We start from the raw sequence: 20,436 nt of genomic DNA on the forward strand, positions 1-20,436 counted from the left end.
TTTCCGGATAATACATACTCCATGTCTAAGGGCCTGTGAAAGGTCTGTCAACAAGCCAAGATAGGATTGTACCAAAATTCACTTAGCGGACCAAAGAATGTATTAGGTTTTCTTATAGAGAAATGGGTGAGCAGTTATAAGCAGAAGTGTGGGTGACCTTAAAGGAGCCCCATGGGAAGTTTTGCATGAAACAATGATGATGACTTCTCCCTGGCTGCATAGGTGGGGCACTCCTCCCCTCATCACTTCCTATCTATATCTTCTAGCTTCTCCCTCAGGTTCCAAGGCCACATGAAATTAAGACAGAATTGTATACGACAGATTGAGGACTTAGCTAAGTGTCCCATGACCCTAGCCACCATCTTCTTTTAGGAAGGAAGGTAAATAGTCACAGGCCCATCTATGAAGAGCTACTGTGAGCCTGCACAGTAGAACTCCTGAACAAAGTAGCAATTTAGCCCCATCTGATCTAATGCAAGCCTGGCATTTCCCTGTTAATCTTTTGTCTGGCTGTAATACACAGTGTTGGAAGTGCAGATTGACACCATCTACTGTCTGTCTTTTCACATTTGTTAATACTTGATTTATGTATGTAGAAGTTTTGAGTTAGGTTATCATGTTCTGTTGATACACCCAACTCTTTTGTCTTCTGCTTTATCTGATGTAAGTGTATCCAGCTCTACTCCCTTTTGCAGTAGCACAGACTATCCTCAATCCCTCTGCTTTCAGCAGTCTGTCCACAAAGCTAACGTGGGTGTGTCATAAGGTAACTTAAGCTAGAGTCTTATTATTTGTTCCTTTTCCTCCTTTTCTTCTTTCCTTTAAAATACACTCTGTGTGTTCTGAATGGAGAATGCAATCAACTTATATCCAAAGTAACTGTCAGCAGGAAAGGCCATTGTCTGTTAATAAACCATTGTTTTCTATTCTTAGGAAAGGAGGTGAGGAGTGATGCTGTTTGCACTGGGACAAGAGGGAAAGTGCCTTGACAGGCAGGCAAGACTATCTAAGGTTCTAGCTTGTAAAACTGAAACTTATTTGAGAGAGCACAAACAGAGAATGGCACCTCAGTTTTCTGCTCAAAATGACCAACGAGGAGAGTGTTTTTTTCAGCCACAAAAGCAGAGACCACAGTAGGCATGGCAGAAGGCAGCCAGACTACATCATAACTGTCAGTAGCACTTGGAGCAAGTATCCACATGGGACTGGTTCTATAGGATGCAAGATACAAGAGGGAGGGAGGGTCATGGAAACTTGTGCCAAGCCCCAGAAAGCTACCGAGGTCAGGCAATGTGTGGCAGGTTGGATTCCTTGCAAGGAGACCCCAGGAGACAATCACACACAACCGTGAAGGTGAAGCCTAAGTCCTGGCAGAGATCCTGGGAGGCAAGCAATGCTGAAATGTTAGGTGTTTACTTAGGAAAGCTGCAGGGAGCCAACTCATGAGGGGGCCATATGCACCACAGATGAGACAGGAGTGGGGCTACTCAAGGCCGCTGGAGGACAGATGGCAGGCAGAGAAGTGGTGCATTTTCCCTGAGCAGCTTTGATATTGCTTTTGCATGATCATTCTCACTATTCCATAATTCTTCCCTTGAGGAAGGGGACATTTGTGCCATTATATGTTGAATGCATGTAACTGTTGTTTTATTTTATAAGGGCTCAAAGTCTTGAACTGTGGACTTTGAAGAATTCTAGAAGTATATGACTAAGGCAACCTTTATGGTTGAATGGATGCATTATTGCATTAGGAGATCGCCATGATTCTATGGGAGCTTGGGGCAGATGTCTTTGAATACTTCATCCCTAGCTGGTGGTACTATCTTAGGAGGTATAACCTGTATGTAAGAAATGAGGCCTAGCTGGCATAAGTAAGTGGCTATGGATGAACTTTCCCTGCCTCTGTCTTCTCACTGTGACAACTAGCCACAAGCTTCTTCACCAAGCCCAGGGCCTCAGCCACCATGCATTCTTTCACTGTGAAACCATGCACTAAAATAAATCTGCACTTCCTGAAGTTGTTCACTGTCCAGGATTTGGTTCTTGTGAGGAACGCACTGTGTGTTTAACTCTGCAGGTGACGTTCCTTAAAGTGTTTACTGTGAGTCTGATCTAACGGTGACAAAGGACCTCGGTATTGCTTGTGTTTACAGGGCTATTTCTCCATTACTGCAGGACGGTGTTTCCAGGTAAACTCTTCTTGGTTGAAACTTATCACTCCTTCCTTAGCATACAAGGCTTTGAGAAGCTGCTGGAGTCCAGTGGGGATTTCCTTGTATTTGATACATTGTTTCACTCTTGAACTTCATTGGCTTGGATCAGTGGTTAGTGGCCCTTTGAGATTCACGCATATACAAGTGTAAGAAGACTTGGCATGTCTTCTATAACCATTTCATTGAATATTTTCTTCTCGGGTATCCACTTTCTCAAGCCAGAACTGTGATCATGTAAAAATTTGCTCATTAAATGTATCCTAGAAATCCCACGTGCTTTAATTTCATTGGTTTTTCTTTTTTCTCTGTATGATTTAAAAGGACTTGTCTTCAAAAACAGTTCTTTTTCTGCTTTATATAATCTGCCAGTTCCCTAATTTTAATTTTTTTGGTGCTAACATCTGTCAGGTTCTTTTAAAAATCATGCCTAGATTTGTTGACTCTGAAGATTCAGTCATCTCTCTGCTCTCTAAGCCCTCTCCTTGTGCTCTCTTGAACCTCACTGGATTGCTATAAGATAATCATTTGTACATCCTTCTCTGGCAATATATAAGGGTCCAGTTACTAGAGAATCACGCTGGTCCCTCAGTGGTGTCATGTTTCCTTCTTTTCTTGTACATCTGTCACCCCTCATTGAGGCCTCTTCTGGTAGAGCAGTCATGACACTGCGCACTGGGGCTGTGGAGTGCCTTTAAACATCAGACTTTGAAGGTAGTACTCTAGCTCTGAATGGCTGGGGGAACTGTAACTGTTTTGCCTGGAGAGTGGGTGGCATAGTTTATAGGCAAGGCTTTGATTCTTGGGAAGCATGGTCCTGGTTGACCTTGGACTCAGAACTTGTGCCTTCTCTGGTTAGCTAACATTCCTGAGAGGTGGTTGACTGGTGAATGGGCACCAGGAAGCACTACTGCATTAGTAACCAATTCTCTTCATCGCTAGGAAACTGATTATGAAGTCTGCTGAGGTTCTCAAAGGTGTGTGCAACACTGACTGGGAGGGCAGGTTGGAGTGGCTCTGCAGCAGTCCAGGGATAGGTTATTGCAGGACTTATTGCTCAGGTCTAGCACACCACAGTGATAGAAAAACCTGGGACTGTAGAGATAAAATGGTTAGGTATACCCCTAGAGTACCATGTACTTCAAGGTATACCCCCATAGGTCCATGTACTACAGCACTGGCTCTGGATGTCACAGGATAGTAGCAGTTTAGGAAACTGAGATCCCAGGGTGTGTGAGAACAATAGCCCTCGTATAACTTTGGTAATAGTGTGTGAAACAGGGTTACTTGTGGAGTACACAGAGATAAGTACTGGAGAATACACACGTGGAAGAACTATATACCTAAGATCCAGGTTATGGATGCTCTCAGTGTGACACTGCCTCTGGAATTTGCCTTAAGATTTAGATTCCAGCGTACATAGCTATATAGATTCACTGCTTCTCTGAAGTCTGGATTGCAGACGAATTTGCTATTTATTATTAGCAATGGCTCTGGTACCCACAGCATCAGTTAACTCAGGCATGTGTAGAGTAACAGTGACTCTAAGATCCAATGTGGTTAGCTCTGTATAGTTGTGTCTGTTGTGTCTGAAGTATGTGAAAGCACACTGAGGACATAGCTGGGGTCTGGTGTAATAGTGAGAACATAGAAGCAGCATCCCAATTTCTAGGGTATGTATGGGTTTGGAGAAGTGGTGTTCAGGGCAGCACAATAGTGTCTCTTTAGAAATGGCAGCTTAACACAAGTCTCTCTGGGAATTCCTCCACAGCAACATATACGTCAGTGGCAAAAGTCACTAGTGTGTCTGTGTACGAGGCTGCGGAGGTCTGTGTTGGTGAACTAAGGGAACATCTAGGAGAGCTGCTGGGAATGTATGGCTGCTACTGAGGTCCTTGGCAGCAAATACTGCTCTAGCCCATTGCAAATCAGGTCACTGTGGACCACAGTACTACCTGCCACATAATGTTCTGAAGGCTTCTCATTGGTTCTTAGTACTCTATGTGTTTTACACATGCTGACTTCTCAGGCTACTGCTTCCCCTTTCCTCTTCCTCCTCCTCCTTCCTGCCCTCTTCTTTTCTCTACTGTTTTACTGCAGGTTCTAATGTGACTCTTGAACTTTTTTGTTTATGACTACATAACTGAGCTGTTTTGTGTTGTTAGAGGATAGCAATATTTCCTTCCCTACAATTTTGCTGATATTTCTCCCCTGTCTCCTCACACACATAAAAATCAGTTTTAAGGAAATCCTGTTTTCTATAATAATTCCACCACTTGAAAATGATTTGGCTTGCCAGGTATGGTGGTATTCACTATTTATCCCACAGGCAGATCTCTGTGAGTTCTAGGGCAGCTTAGTTTACATAGTAGCTATAGGACTGTCAGAGCTATGTAGAGAAACCCCCATCTCAAACAAAACAAAACAAAACATGATTTGGCTTATAATGTTAAACAATTTTGACAATTAAAATTTAAGAATAAAGTAATGATTACTTAAAAACAGACATTGGAATGACATGTTTTATATATCACCAATGTTTTGGTTGGAGCAAATACTCAATCTAAAAAATTTATAATCAAATAATCCATACTTAAATGGCATATACATACCTGACAACCAAAGAAAAATCGTGTTTCCTAGGTCTTCTTTGAATTTATCATTGAAGAGGCTGCAGGATTCTGGAAATGATTCCTGGAAGGTTGTGTAGACAGCTTGAGTCAAGCAGTCAGGATACATCTGCCCAAAAGAGCCATGTTAGTGGACACACACACACACACACACACACGTATGTATAACAAATATAACAAGATCAAAGAATGATTAGTTTGTGACATATATGTATTCCTTGTTTTCTTATGGCTTTCCTTTAGCCGTTTTATTACCTTTTTTTTCTCTAATTGAGGAACATGAGCAAAAAAAAAAGTTACAAACTGAGTCTATCTGGTAGCACTTTGTGGACATTCCTGACTAAGAGTAAGGTTAGCTGGGCAGAGTTTGACTAGTTACTTCTTTTATTTTTTCCAATATTTTAGTAGATATTTTCTTCATTTACATTTCAAATGCTATTTCAAAAGTCCCCTATATGCCCCCCCCCACTCCCCTACTTACCCACTCCTGCTTCTTGGCCCTGGTGTTCCCCTGTACTGGGGCATATAAAGTTTGCAAGACCAAGGGGCCTCTCTTCCCAGTGATGGCCGACTAGGCCATCTTCTGCTACATATGCAGCTAGAGACATGAGCTCTGGGGGTACTGGTTAGTTCATATTGTTGTTCCACCTATAGGGTTGCAGACCCATTCAGCTCCTTGGATACTTTCTCTAGCTCATCCATTAGGGTCCCTGTGTTCCATCCAATAGATGACTGTGAGCATCCACTTCTGTATTTGCCAGGCACTGGCCTAGCCTCACATGAGACAGCTGTATCAGGGTCCTTTCAGCAAAATCTTGCTGGCATATGCAATAGTGTCAACATTTGGTGGCTGATTATGGGATGTATCCCCAGGTGGGGTCGTCTCTGCATGGTCCATCCTTTCATCTTAGCTCCAAACTTTGTCTCTGTAACTCCTTCCATTGGTATTTTGTTCCCTATTCTAAGGAGGAATGAAGTATCCACACGTTGGTCTTCCTTCTTGATTTTCTTGTGTTTTGCAAATTGTATCTTGGGTATTCTAAGTTTCTGGGCTAATATCCACTTGTCAATGAGTGCATATCAAGTGACTTCTTTTGTGATTGGGTTCACCAGAGTACACTCTTCAGAAGAGGAGCAGGCTATGGTGAGCCCAGCAGTTCCACCTGATCCTAGCAAGCATAGGATATGCCGGCTTCTCTCTATTATTCCCTCCCTATTGCCTCTACTAGGGAAGGCCTATGCTTTGCTTGGAAGCCCATTTTACCCAAAATTAAGTCTGCTATAGGTGTATGTGCAATATTCAAGAATAATTAATTAGTGAGATAGGTTAGTGGGTAAAATCCTGAAAACCTGAATTTGACCCTTGGAAGCTCTAGTGGGACAGAGAGCTGATTTCTGAAAGATAGCCTCTCACTTCTGCATGAGCTATGTGCACCCACACTCTTACACACATGTAGAATCAGGCAGCAATAATACATGTTTTTAAAAATGTGAGAATATTATAAAGGCTTAGATACCCCTCAAGTTGAAAAGTTCCTTAGGAGGAAGGATAGCAGCAACCCACACATGCTTCTCTGGAATGGAAGTCAGATTTGCTCTGACCTAGCTAGCATGGAGTGTTCATAGTTATTGTGTCTTTTTCCTGCAGCTGGGATACTACTGAGTTGGTCTATCCAAAGAGACTCCTACTGTTTTCATATCTTGTCAAGCAACACTGTTCCCTCTACCTCCTATTTCAGATGGTCCATTGGCCAGCCCCTCTCAAGCTATGCTCCTACTTGACAGCCTAGCTTTCAGATACTCCAGCTATTACATTTTTCCTTGAGGCATAAACATCAAGAGAGACCATACTTTTATATTAAAGATGCATGATATCACTATTGTGGTACACTGAATTCAGGCAACTATTGATAATCATAAACTAAGACTCCTTTTGATTATAGAGTTTTAGAAATCTAGAAGTCCTTAGTGATCACTGTCGTGCACCCAACTATTGAACCAAAAGATGTACATGTTCTATTCCACAGACCTGTACATGTCAGTTAGAACAAAGCTGAAGACGCTACTGGGCAGATTAGAGCTTTCTAGGTTATCTAGTGGATTCTAATGTAATTCCTAGTATCATTCTGAGGGAAGATGAGCAGACTGACTCCAGATGAGGAGAAGGCAGAGTGACAGTAGAAGTAAGCATGCAGTGATGGATCTGTAGGTCAGAGAGTATGGTCATGTCCTGATGCCAGAAACAAAAACAAACCAAGGATAAGCTCCCTGGGGTTTCTAAAGAAGACAGCATTGCTGATGCTTTCATTTTAGACTCATATTCTATTCATCTTGAATTGCTGGCCTCTGTAACTAAGAAAATGAGTTTCTATTGGTTTCGATAACTAAGTTTATTATAATACATACTAGTTTGTAGGAAACTAATATGCTAATTTTAATAAAATACTGCTCAAGTTTTCTGGTACACATTCGTTTTAGGGCATCCTTGACTTGGGTGGTGGCAGGAAGGTGGATGTGTGAGACAAAGAATTCTGTAACATATTGGTGTATCTAATCTTATGCAGTGAGCCATGAACATCTTCGTTACTCAATGATCACATATGATCAGTGGAGCATTTAGTTCATAGCTTATTCATTATGTATAATATAACCTAGTTGTTTTCTTTTAAATTGACTAAAAGATTATAAGAGTAAAATAAAAATGATATTATATAGGTAAATAGAACAAAACCAAGAATATACAAAGAAGTCACCAGTTTCCTAACAGAGTAACTGTAGAACTACTGTGGTACTAGACTAGAGAACACAGTATTCAGGATAATGGTCATGGTGGTAAAACTTAAAAAAAATTCTATTATTTATATCAGACAAATTCTTGTTGAAAGGTAATCAAAATATGCTCATATATTTAAACAAAACATATTTTATATACTATGAAGATAATTATTGTGTCTGTTAAGTTTTAACATTTACCTTAAAGAATGCATCCTTTCTCCTTAGAGGTATTTTTATGAAAAGTGTGACATAACTTTCTGCAATTCTATCAAACAAGAAATCTTCATCTCTTTTGTCAGGCTTAAAGAAGACACATATATGAAATTAGTGCCAATTACAATTTATATTAGAAAGTTATATATACAATATTATTACATGTAATGTAGTCTGTATATAATATATGAGAATATAGTCTATTCTCAAAGGGTAGTTCAGCTATTTAACTTGAGGGGCCATTTGTTTCAGCAACACAGAGTGGAGTTGTAATGGCAGCTCTGTCATTTATTAGTTGTACTTCATTGGCCGGGATTATGGCCTAATTTCCTAGATGACAGTCATATATATCTGTCATATCTAGAAAAGAATAGTAAAATTACACTAGGGCCAAGAAAACATTTTACATCATTCTGTATTTCAAACCCTTAGCATAGTATCTAGAACACAGAAAGCATGCAGACATCTGTAGAATGAGTGAAGATAGTAGCTACCATGCTAGAAAAAATCAACAACTATATAACTATAGTCCTTTTATATTTCAGAATACCTGAGTGCCCCTTTTATAGGGCCTTGAAAGATTTTTCATTTTCTTTTAATTGAGTGATCTAATTCTTCTACTTTGTCTTCAAGCCCTGATATTCTCTCTTCCACTCAATTTATACCTTTGGTGAGGTACTCCTCTGAGCTTATTAAACTTAATGAATTGCCCATCTCAAATTTCATTTTGGTTTTCTTCAGGATTCCTACCTCTTTATTGTGTTCTATTTTCATATCTTGTTTTGACTTAATTATTTCACTCAACTGTTTGCTTGTGTTTTCTAGGTCATCATTTTGGCACTTACTCATATTCCTCTTTGAGTTCCTTGAACATATCTAAGATTGCTATTTTCAGTTCCTGATCTTGTGTGTCATCTAAGTTGTTTCCCTGGGGAACATTACTGTGGGGTATCATTTTTTTTTTGAAGAAACACATTGTTTTGGTTTTTCATATTTTTTGTGTGTTGGGATTGCATATATGGAGTAGTGTTATTGGCTGTGTGGTTTGAATATCTGATCCACCTTTGTTGAGTAGGCATTAGAATTTCTATTCAGTTTTTTTTAGCTAGACCTGGCTCATCTTTGGATATGATAGGTGCTGCCTGAGGCTCAGTCTTGGGACACCTGGGGATATGGAGCTGAGGTATCAGAAATGTTCCAGACTTAGTTAGGGAAAGCTGCAGCTTGGTAGGAACTTTTTGTGTAACACATCCTGTGGATAGAATACTTAGATAGCTGTGATTCAGGTTCCTAGGGTGGAGTTAGATAGGGATGACAGTGCAGCCTGTGGAGGGTGATGAGCAGGATACTGTGTACAGTCCTCTGATGTGAACTTTGGTCCTGGAAGTGGGGTGGTGTTACCACTGAAGGGCTTGTACTGTCATGTACACTATCCTCAGATGACAGTGACTTGAGTGACACAGCATGGGCCACCTTCTAGCTTTTTGCAGCATTTTGGAGGACCAAGCTTTAAGATAACTTCAGGGTATGTATTCTTCATGACATTTTGCTGGTCAAGCAGTGCTACTACAAGAATTTTACTTTCCCCACCTAGATTCAGATCCTCGCCTTTCTCAATCAGATAAAGGCTGTCTATCTGACCACCAGGTTCTCTTCTAAATCCTCACTGTTACTGATTTGTAATAGATGTTATGTTCAAGTTACCACCATATAATACCTTGTAAAGCTACAACTTTATTATTTACTGTGATATTGGATCTCCCTTATCTTTTGTGAGTGGTGAAGAACCAAGTCCTTTGAAATTTTTATTGGAATCTTAACTACTGTGAAAGAAGAAAGTTTAAATAGGATTTTTAATCTATGAGAAATGCTAAAAAAAATCATCTGTGTAAAAAAATGTATTTACATTACCTGTACTGAAAAAATAATTGTGTTACAAATCAATGTTTTACATAGTTTTAAAACGCCATTTACCTTGAATTTATGTAGAAACCACCACCAAAAGGAGTCATGCAAAAGAGCAATGGAGCAATCTGAGAGAACATGGGTTTTCCAGACTTTAAATACCTTTTCCTATGGATGGTAAATTAAAATGTTACTACTGATAAAGTATTAATTAAATATTTTACATCTTCAGTACTCAAATTTGAAAACAATGGAACATATTTGTACTGATATCATTTTTTAATTTGAACATTAAATTTTCATCAGAAATGCTATAGTAGTATTTCTAGATTCATAAATACATGTTTACATGAAATAGAATTATAATATATATGTTGTAAGTTTATTTCAAATACAACTAATTAGTTTTATACTTGTATATAAGTCTATTAAAATAAATTGAATGAAAAATTTAAGTTATTAGTCAAAGCAAGCACATTTTATTTACTCACAGACTACACATAGCTAGTACATAATGCAAGGATGATGTAGACTAAACCAAGCACACCAGCAATGTAGGAAACATACTATATTTCTCACTTTTTAAACTTAAGATAAATATCCACTTAGTCATGGAATTTCAACTCAGTAAATCTTCTCATGAATTTATCTAAACATTTCCCTTAAGCAGACAATTCACCAAAGCTGGTACCTAAAGTTAAGCATATTTAGCATAAATACTAGAAAGTATAAATTTTTACCTAGTTAAGGAGATTCAATAGACCATTTTATGCTCTTATTCACAGGGGTTTTAAAATTAATTTCTTAGATTATGTACGAAATGCTAGGTTTCATTGATGTTTCCTTATAGACATGTCTTGCGCATATTCACCCATATACAGTTTCCCCTCTATCCATTCTCTCCCATCCCATTGTTCACTTTCTTTTTCCAAATATATCTATATTCTGCATATGAGAGAAAATAAGTAATATTTTATCTGTATCTCTCTCAATACCCTCACTTGCCCCCTTCTCTTCCATTTAGAATGCCTCTCAACTCAGTCACCCTATCTTGACCCCCCACACACACCACACTCCACATACATGTGTACACACAAAATATGAGAAACAAATATGAATGAAAACCTGACTTGACTTTTTCCTGATTTTGGTTTTATTTGCTTAGCTTAACATGATGACCTCCAATTCAATCCATTTTCACACAAATATCTTAAATTCAGGTTTTTTTTATTATTGAATAAAATCCCATAGTGTGTGCTATATGTGCATCTGTAACATTTTATTTATTTATTAATTCATCTGTTGATAGGCATGTAGGCTGGTTATATCTTGGATATTTTGGATAGTGCAGTAATAAACATGCATGGCAAATATCTGTGTGGAAATGTAATTACATTCTTTCTAGATATAGCCAGCAGTGGCATAGCTAGACTATACGAAAGTTTTATTTTTCTATTTTTGAAGAACACCTATACTGATTTTCACAGTGTCTATTCTAGCCTACATTCTCACCAAGAGCATGTAAGAGTTCTTACTTCCCTCATCCTTGACTGTATATGCTGGTGTCATTTGCTTTATTTGATAACCATTCTGACTGAAAGGCAATGGAATATCAAAGTAATTTTAATTTGCATTTTCCTGGTGACTAAGAATACTGTATATTTTCTCAAATGTGTATTGACTGTGACTGTTTCTTCTCTTGGGAGCTATATATTTAATTCATTTGTTTCTTTATTGATTGAATGACTTGAAGATTTTATGTTTAATTTTTGGAGCTAATTATAGATCTTAGATATTAATCTGTTTCAGATGTTTAACTGGCAAAGATTTTTTACTATCCTTGTACACTATCTCTTGATTTTACTAATTGTGTCTTTTGCTATACAGAAACTTTTCAATGTCATCTAAACCTATTTACCAATTCTTACAAGAATTTTTAAATACTAGATTTAATGTAATTCAACATTTCTATTGGGGAAATCCATAAATACTGGTTTTTTGTTGTTGTTGTTTCTCAAATGCAAGTCAACAACAAGGAAATCTTGCAAACTTTTTAACAAAAAAAATATTTATCATTATTTCTATGGGAGTACTTCTTTTCCACTGGGAACTAACCATATTTCACTGGTAATAGCTTCAATTTATACTTTGCACTTTTTTTTATTACAAAGAACATATATAGTATATATAAACATGAAAAATAGAAATGTAGACAAAAGGGCAATAATGATCAGCTTTACCAATAACTACTCTCTAATTTCATCCCATTCCTGATAATCACTGGCCACTGAACTAGTCACACTCCTATACTTTCTGTTTTATATTCAGTTATACTATAGGACATAACACAAAAGTATGCCAGGACATTTTTTTAGGCTTTTAAAGAACACACAAGTCACATGTGTTAGAGTGTTCACAAGTTATTTCAGAGTAATAACAGCATGCTAAAGTTCCTGAGTTAATAAGAATGGAAACAGAGAAGAAAAGTCTTTCTTAGTCACATTCCAGCCAATAGACACTAGCATCAAGACCCTAGAGATACCAACACATTAATTATGTTGGTTTGAATGAAAATGGTCCCCATAAGCCCTTATGTTTGAAACATGGTCCCCAGCTAGTGGAACTGTTTGTGAAGGATTCAGAGGTGTGGCCTTATTGGAGAACTGTGTCACTGGGAGTGGGCTTTGGGTTCAAAAGTTGGGTACCATTCCCAGCTAGCTTTCTCTGCCTTCTACTTGGAAATCAAGATGTGAGCTCTCAACTTTTCCAGCTGCCATGTCTTTGCTATGTCATTATGGACTCTAACCTTCTGAAACCATAAGCCCAATTAAACACTTATATAAGTTGGCTTGGTTATGGTGTTTTGTTACAGAAATAGAAAAGTAACTTAAGACACCAATCCATTTTCTTCTGGGAAACAGGGTTAGACATCACTAATGTTTCCTTCCAAATTTAATGTTCAAAGAATCAAGCGTTGTTTAACATCTAACTTCTTATAGTTTTAACTAAAGATCTGATTCATTAAAATCATATTCTCAAGTTTTACTATAGGATCAAAATAAATAGTACTTATATACCTCAAAGTTATGTGTTTTTAAAACATAAAGATAAATTTGTTTAGCATCCAAATGTCTGGGTAATTGTGTCACTTCATTTTGGTTGAATAAAAAGGTGCAACCCTAGGGGAAAAAAATGAAAATGTTGTTTAACAAAAATCAATTCTGTTCTGTTCTTAGCATAGTGATAGTGGTTTCATATACCTTAAGAAGACAAATAAATATTTAATTATTACTTAATCAACATAATTATGCTATTTTATGTTTTTACATTAAAAATCATATATTTCTCCTAGGAAAACTATTTTAATATATCTTGTTTCTGAAAAATTAAATGCCTTTGCATATTCATGAGCCAATTTTTTAAACAAAATGTAATTATATTTCAGAACCCATTTTGGCATATAATCAAAAGATCAAGTATTTTAGATTGTTCATGTATAAAGAAACAAGAACAGGACTGCACAGAAAGATTTCTAAGCCTGTTCCCAACTCTCTTTCTTAGAGCACAAATTTATAGTTATATCTATATCCATAGCATTATAATCATCCTCTTGGCTCTACATAATGTACCTGACATATAATCCAGCAGTATAGAAAATTGAAATACCTCTATATTCTTCTCTGTCTCCATTCGATCTGAAAGCTGGAAAAATTCAAAGCAAACTATTCAAAATTAAAATTAAAGGATTTTTACATCCAAATCCTGATAAATAAATCCAATAAAATATTTATATTTCAAAATAATTAATAAAGCATTGGTTCACATATTTGATTCATTAAATAACCAAAGGAAGGAACATATAGACACATTAAAAACAATCTCAAATGACTTATGATGATATGACAGTATCAGGGCTCCAATACTGAGTGTCAAAAAATACATTTCTAGATTTTCAGGACAGAAATGTTACTCACAAAAGATTAAAAGGACATTCATAAAAACATTATCAGTTCTTATTTGTAACCTATAACATTTACATTTTTTAATGAAAATACATTTTTGAGGGATGGTAAAAACATAAAGCTCATACCGCGATTTTCTTTGGCCTATAGTGTTCTTTTACAAATGCTTTGTAGCGTTCCAGGTTTGTATATGACCCTTTAAGAAAAAGGAATTGCCAACAATTAAAAAAAAAAAAAAATTAAGGACGTTCTGTATTAAATTTGTTATTATATACAAAACTATTTACTGAAAATGAACTAGAGATTTTGACAAGCCACAAACCCTTCATGAGTAACGACCCTTAAAAAGTAATGAAACTTTTATCATGTTTCCTTTTGTTTTTCCAACATATCAAGCTCTACCTTACATGTCTGTGATACTTCTGTGTCTAATGTTTACCTTATCCAAAATCTGACAAACAAGTCTCATTTTTTCAAATAGTTCAGCTAGTTAGAGTTAGTACTTAAAACAGAGATGGATGAAATGCAGAAATCATTCCAAGACAAGAATACAGAATTTAATAAAAAGGATGCTGCTGCTGAAAACTCAAACTGAAGTGATGCTGCAAGTGAAAAACTCAGTAAGGCACATTCAAACGTCTATGGGAAGTCTCCCCAGGAAAACCAGACAGAGAAACATTGGGTTAAATGGCATGGTTAATAATGTGGAGCCCACAGACATCTACAGACCAACTCAACCAAACACTAGGGAGAACTCAGTCCCCTCAGCCGCCCACACGCTCGACAAGACTGATCAGAAGATACAACATAAAACAAGTCAAAACAAATAGAGCAATGTTAAACATATAAAATGTTAAATATAACATCTCATATTTATTTGCCTGTGGTGGAATTAAGCCAGATATCAACAGCATGAGAAACTAAAGAAAGTACACAAACTCAAGGAAACTTCAAAAAATACTACTGAATGATAATTAGACAAGGAAAGGGTCATGAAGGAAAAAAATCCTAGCTATGAATGAATTGAAAACAAAACATGCGAAAATCTATGGGACACAATGAAGGCAGTCCTAAGCAGAAAGCTAATGATAAGTGGAGAAAAACTCCTTCCCATTAAACTCAGGAATAAGACAAGGGTTTCCATTCTCTCTACTCAATATAATGTTTGAAGTGCAATGGAGACAGAGACAAAAATAAAAGTAATAGAAATAGAAAAAAAAGAGAAATAAAAAAATCCTTATTTTCAATTAGATAGGGAAAATGTTATACAAGTACCGAGGATAAAAACATTATCACTGCTTGAAGATGTGCATCTAACTGTTCATTTCTTCCACACTGAACACTAAATACATCCATGGTTAAACTCAAACATGTGGGTCAGCCCTCAGTTACTCTGGCTTCTATATTTGCTATTGATTGAGGCTTGCTTCTTACATCATCAACTGGTACATCTTGCTTCTCTGAATCCCCAAGTTTTGCTACCTCTTCCAGTTTAACAAAGTTTTTAACTGTCTTAGGCTTGTTCTAGAAGTGCTTTCTTTCAAACCTCATTCTCAGGTCTATCTGAAAATATTTACTAGATCCTGTTGGATGATGAGAGTTTCAAAAATTTAGGGTTTTTTGTTTGTTTGTTTGGTTGGTTGGTTGGTTTGGTTTGGTTTGGTTTGGTTTGGTTTGGTTTTGGTTTTTGAGACAGGATTTCTCTGTGTAGCCCTGGCTGTCCTGGAACTCACTCTGTAGACCGGGCTGGCCTTGAACTCAGAAATCTGCCTGTCTCTGCCTAAACATTTAGTTTTAAAATATTTAACTTTGGAATTTCATTCTTTATGAGAATACACATAGAGCAAGCATACATAGACAGACAGACAGACAGACAGACGGACAGACACACACACACACACACACACACACACACACACACACACACACCACTGACCATTTACCTTATTCACATAAGAAATAAATCTTACTTTTCTTGGAAATCATTTTGTCACTTTCAAATAATCTGGAGGCATGGTGTTGCAAAAGATGTGAGCTTTCCTTTAATTTTGACTCCAAGCTGTCGACGATATCATACAGCCGAGGCACGTTGGTCCACAGATAAGAATAAATAGAAGTATATGAAATAGCCTCTTCTAGTTTTTTCAGAGTATCTTCCCATATATCACTATCTCTAAAATGAACATCCCTGGGCCAATAATCCTGCAGAAATACACATTTTACATCATCTTGAACAAATTCAAATCAAAGTGTTTAATGATCTAAAAATTCATATTTGTTCTACAGCATTATTTTTATTAAATGTTTAAAAAATAAATTTCGAATAATCAAAAGCCTTAGGGGACCATTTGTGTATGTTACTGTTTAGTGGCTCAGTGTCTTTTAATACTTTGGTATCTGTGAAAAACTGAAAGCATTCTCCTATAAAACAGCTTTGTAAAAATTAGGAAAACTAGTCTTAATGTAATCTCCCTATCCAAATTAAATGCTATTGAAATTTCATCAATTGATCTAGTAATACCTTTTATAGAAAAAATAACAAAATTTAGAATCACAAATATTCATGATTCAATTCTTTTAGTATGAGTCCACTGCAACTTAAGACAGTTCCTCAGTGTTTGGCTTGGAGGAAAGAAAAATAGAAGACACAGTAGTTATTTTTTACTTCTATTTTCCAGTCTTACTGACATCTAATAAGCAAAATTATACATATTTATGATAAATAACATGTTGTTTTAATATCTGTATATGCTATGAAATGACCAGCCAAGTATAAAGTTAAGAACATATTATCTCACATAGATTTTTCTTGTTTTTTTTGTTTTGTTTTGATGGTGAGAAATGTAATAGATAGTCTCATCAATTCTAAAACATATATTAACTAGAGTTACCATTAGATCTTCAGATTATATTTATATCATATAATAGAAACTTTGTATTTTTCAATCCATTTCTTCTCTTCTTACCAACCTCTGGAAACTATTAGGGTACTCTGTGCTACTGAGTCCCACTGTTTTAGATTACTTGTGTGAGCTGAAAATGTAGCAATGGGGTCTTTCTGGGTCTGGTTTATTTCATTCAGCATTTTTCTAGGTTTATATACATAACTGCATATGTTTTGCATGATTTGGGGGATGTCTAAAATGCCATAATGAATCATACTATTAATTATCTACTTAATAAAACCCTACAATACACATATATCTGTGTATAAACATCCATGTAAAGTTCAAATGAAAATGCTCCCTCCAAGAGCCAAATACCATCTACTGAAACTCCAACATCAGGCATAAGAAGCCCTCTTTTGAGTTGTTGGCCGAGACTTCTAAAACACACAGCCTGCTGCTATTGCCCTTGGTTCTCCTCCAGAAAAGGAAGATAAGTCCCTATTGCTGAAGACAGCATGCACATCAGAGGCATGACCCAGAGGCCCCAGAACTATAAATGATCTGAAAGCCTTCTCTCTGAGTAGTAGTTTTCATGGTTCCAGAAGGCATTACAAAAGCTTCTACAAGAGAGAGGTAACCAATAGACTTACTCAGCTGTGATGCCTATGAATGACAATAACAACCAGCACAGCAAAAATAACCCTAAGGGTTCAGTGGTGGCACACATACTTTGGTGGTATCATGCCTGGTACTGGAAACCTAGTCATCTACCCAAGGCCAGTAGCCATGGATCTTGGGACAGAATCTACATCTTCTACTTTCTTATACCAGCATAATCCCTGACTTCATTGCAAATGTTATTCCTTATTCCCACAAATAAGTGTAGTCCTCACTTATTCACAACAAAGCTTCTCTTTGCAACAAGATAGAGATCATGATAGAAAACCACAGCCACTCAAAACACACAGTTGTGGAGACCATTTCTAATGGATAGGTCTCCAAAACAGCTCCCTTACCTAAGGCTTAGGGAAAATGAAGAAGGGATGGAAAAATTCTAGGAGCCAGAGATCATGACATTTCCAGTGACACTGTGTCCTAAGACTGTCAGAAGCTACGTGCATAGTCACACTAAACATGAGCTGAACAAAGACAACAATAGGCATGCTAACATAGACGGAGCACACACAAAGAACTCCAGGCATCTAAAGAATGCTTAGAGTGGAAAAGTCTTCCCTAGGGAAGAGCACAGCAATTGATTATCCAACACCAAATGATCACCCCTGAAGATATATATAAAAGTAACATTATATAGACTTGAGCGAGTTGTACTTAGGAATAAATACACACACATATGTTGTGGGTAGCACCAGCTTGCTTGTGTTTTGATGCTAATTCCACTTTCCCAGGAGGGGTGGCAGATGAGTCACACAGGTGACTTTTTGTGAACCTTCTCCCCACCTTAACTTGTAAAATAAAGATTAGGGCTGGTGATTGGGCAGTGGAAGAGAAAGTGGGGCTGAAAAGTTTGGAGAAGAAGGAGGAAAGGAGAGGAGAGAAGGAAGGAAGATGGAGGAAGAGGAAGACGATCCAGATTCGGTGTGGCTTTAAATAGCCACAGGTAGCTATGAGTAGCATAAAAGGAGAGCATTATTGGGATAACTTGTCTAATCTAGGTGGGCAGCTTGTATCATTATGAATTGGCTCTGAGATTATTGTGTGTGCATCTTGTAAATTGAGAATTTATTGATATTTAAATCTGTCTGATTAATTATAAGCTTCTAGAGCTTTGATTTACTGGGTTGAGGGGATTTGTGACAACTCGCCACAGGGGATAGATGGCTGAGAAGGAACAAGAGGCTCTGAGGCTGGCGAACTGGAGCTGGGAAAACTGTGAACTGGGGCTAGCCACGAGACAGCAAGACAGCCAGAGCAGAGAGTAGCTGAGAATAGCACAAGATGCTGCCATATTTTTTAATATTTCCCGCAACATACATATATATAACAACAATTAATAAAGCAAAAAAGACCATGAGTTTAAATGAGAACAAGGAGAGACATGTGGGACACTTTAGAAGAAGAAAAGAGAAGAGGCACATGATGTAATATACTATAATCAAAAAAGGAAAGGAAGTAATAAAATAATTAAGAAGTCTCTTTACTGTAGAGTAAAAACTAAATGAAGTGAAAAGGAAACAAACCAAGTGGAAGAGAATTGTTTCCAGCCATAAGTTTGATAGAAGATTGATATTTAGAATATACAAAGATCTCAAAACAATAGAATCAAGAAAACAAATGACCCAATTAAAAATAGATTGTGCCTCCAAACATAGAGTTCTCAAGAGGGGGTAAGAGGAACTAAGAAATATCTTTAAACATGATCAATATCCTTAGTAATTAGATAAATGCAAATTAAAACCCCAGTCAGAAATTCTAGGATAAAGAAAATAACTGATTGAAAACTGGGGCAGTCACTTTGGAAATCAGTATAGAGAGTTTTCAAAAAAAACTATAAGCAGATCTAATGTGGTCTAGCTATAGTACTCATTGGCATATGTTAGCCATTATACTCCATAGTCACTTAATCATGTACACTGCCACTCTATTAGCCACTCAATAGCTAGGACAGAGAAACAATGCCAATGTTCTTCAACAGATGGGTAATGAAAATGTGGTACATAGACACAATGCAGTACTATTCGGCTATTAAACAAAAAATTATGAAATTTGTAAGTAAATTGATGGAGCTAGAAAAATTCATCCAGAGTGAGGCAACCCAGACCCCAAATAACAAATATTTTATATTTTCTCTTATATAGAGATGTTGTCATTTAAGCCTTCCATAGGCATGATACAACCTATATAATCTCAGAAATTTCAAGTAAGGGACCCAGCAGGGAGAGGAGTATAACCTAAGAAAGGGGAAAGAGAATATATATGGGAAGAACAACTCACACTAAAGGCATTTTGAGAGGGGTCATATGAAACGTATTACAGAAGCTTCCCAAAATATATACTTATAGGAAAGAAAATATAAATGGAGTTACCAAATAATGAGGGAGACAATAACCTAACTGGACATTATTTGCCACCATGTAAAACCTCCAGTGCCAGGAATGGGTTTTATCTAGTTGAGTGTTTAGTCAAGGGGGCCCAAACATCTCAGCTAGTCCCATAGCTATTGGCTGCTCTTTATAAACTGATGGTAAGGCCCAATTGTGAAAGACAGCACTTATGTATCTTATCAAATAGGGAGGAATCAAGCTAGAGCTTACCTAGAGCTTTTACCATTGCAGACTAGTGTTCACATTACTAACAGGTATTCTGCACTCTACCAGAGGAGAAAGGTAGCCATCAACACAGCTATAAACCCTGCAGTCCCCAATAGTGTCCTGCCTACAAGATATGCTGGTACAATCAGAGCACAAGTGTTGTGGGAATAACCTGTAGGTTTTAATTTTTTTTCTCAACCCTACTTTTAATGATGGTTCTTAAACACTTTAACCTCCCTTCTAGCCCATCACCCACCAGAGGTAGTGGAAAAGAAAGGTTATTAGGATATGGGGGAAGTGGGCCTGTTTTGAAATTGTTCTTTGGAGTGAATCCCATCTGCATTGTCAGGAAACCAGCACTTCAGTTCACAGGTCAGCATCAGCAGCTCAATCTACTTGCAAACACTTCACAGATATACTACCGTGCAGTTCAGTAGTTCTAGGAGAGCAGCAGCAGTGGCAGGACCTAGTAGAGACAGCCAGGTCTCAGCCAAATCAACACGAGTCAGCAGGAGGAACCAGAACCACTAGGGATGCCAGAAGTTCTTTGCTGTGCCTCTCTCAATGATCAGCGAAGACGTGAG

At 37.2% G+C, this 20,436-nt stretch overlaps 1 protein-coding gene across 4 annotated transcripts in view; it reads right to left on the reverse strand.

Moving 5' to 3' along the window:
* Positions 1-20,436, reverse strand: part of Fam227b (family with sequence similarity 227, member B) — a 168,681-nt gene that overhangs the window by 127,708 nt on the left and 20,537 nt on the right. For 2 of the 4 annotated variants that reach the window (XM_006500348.4, NM_029455.3), the window contains exons 4-10: positions 15,666-15,897; positions 13,824-13,891; positions 13,400-13,435; positions 12,811-12,912; positions 9,803-9,901; positions 7,814-7,915; positions 4,823-4,949 (exon numbers count right to left, since the gene is read on the reverse strand). In XM_006500348.4, the coding sequence (XP_006500411.1) occupies positions 4,823-4,949; positions 7,814-7,915; positions 9,803-9,901; positions 12,811-12,912; positions 13,400-13,435; positions 13,824-13,891; positions 15,666-15,897 (766 nt within the window). The remainder of the gene's footprint in view (positions 1-4,822; positions 4,950-7,813; positions 7,916-9,802; positions 9,902-12,810; positions 12,913-13,399; positions 13,436-13,823; positions 13,892-15,665; positions 15,898-20,436) is intronic. The other 2 variants (XM_006500349.2, XM_006500350.2) reach the window with 2 other exon arrangements.

This window comes from Mus musculus, chromosome 2, assembly GCF_000001635.26.
Source record: "Mus musculus strain C57BL/6J chromosome 2, GRCm38.p6 C57BL/6J".
NCBI classification, from domain to species: domain Eukaryota; kingdom Metazoa; phylum Chordata; class Mammalia; order Rodentia; family Muridae; genus Mus; species Mus musculus.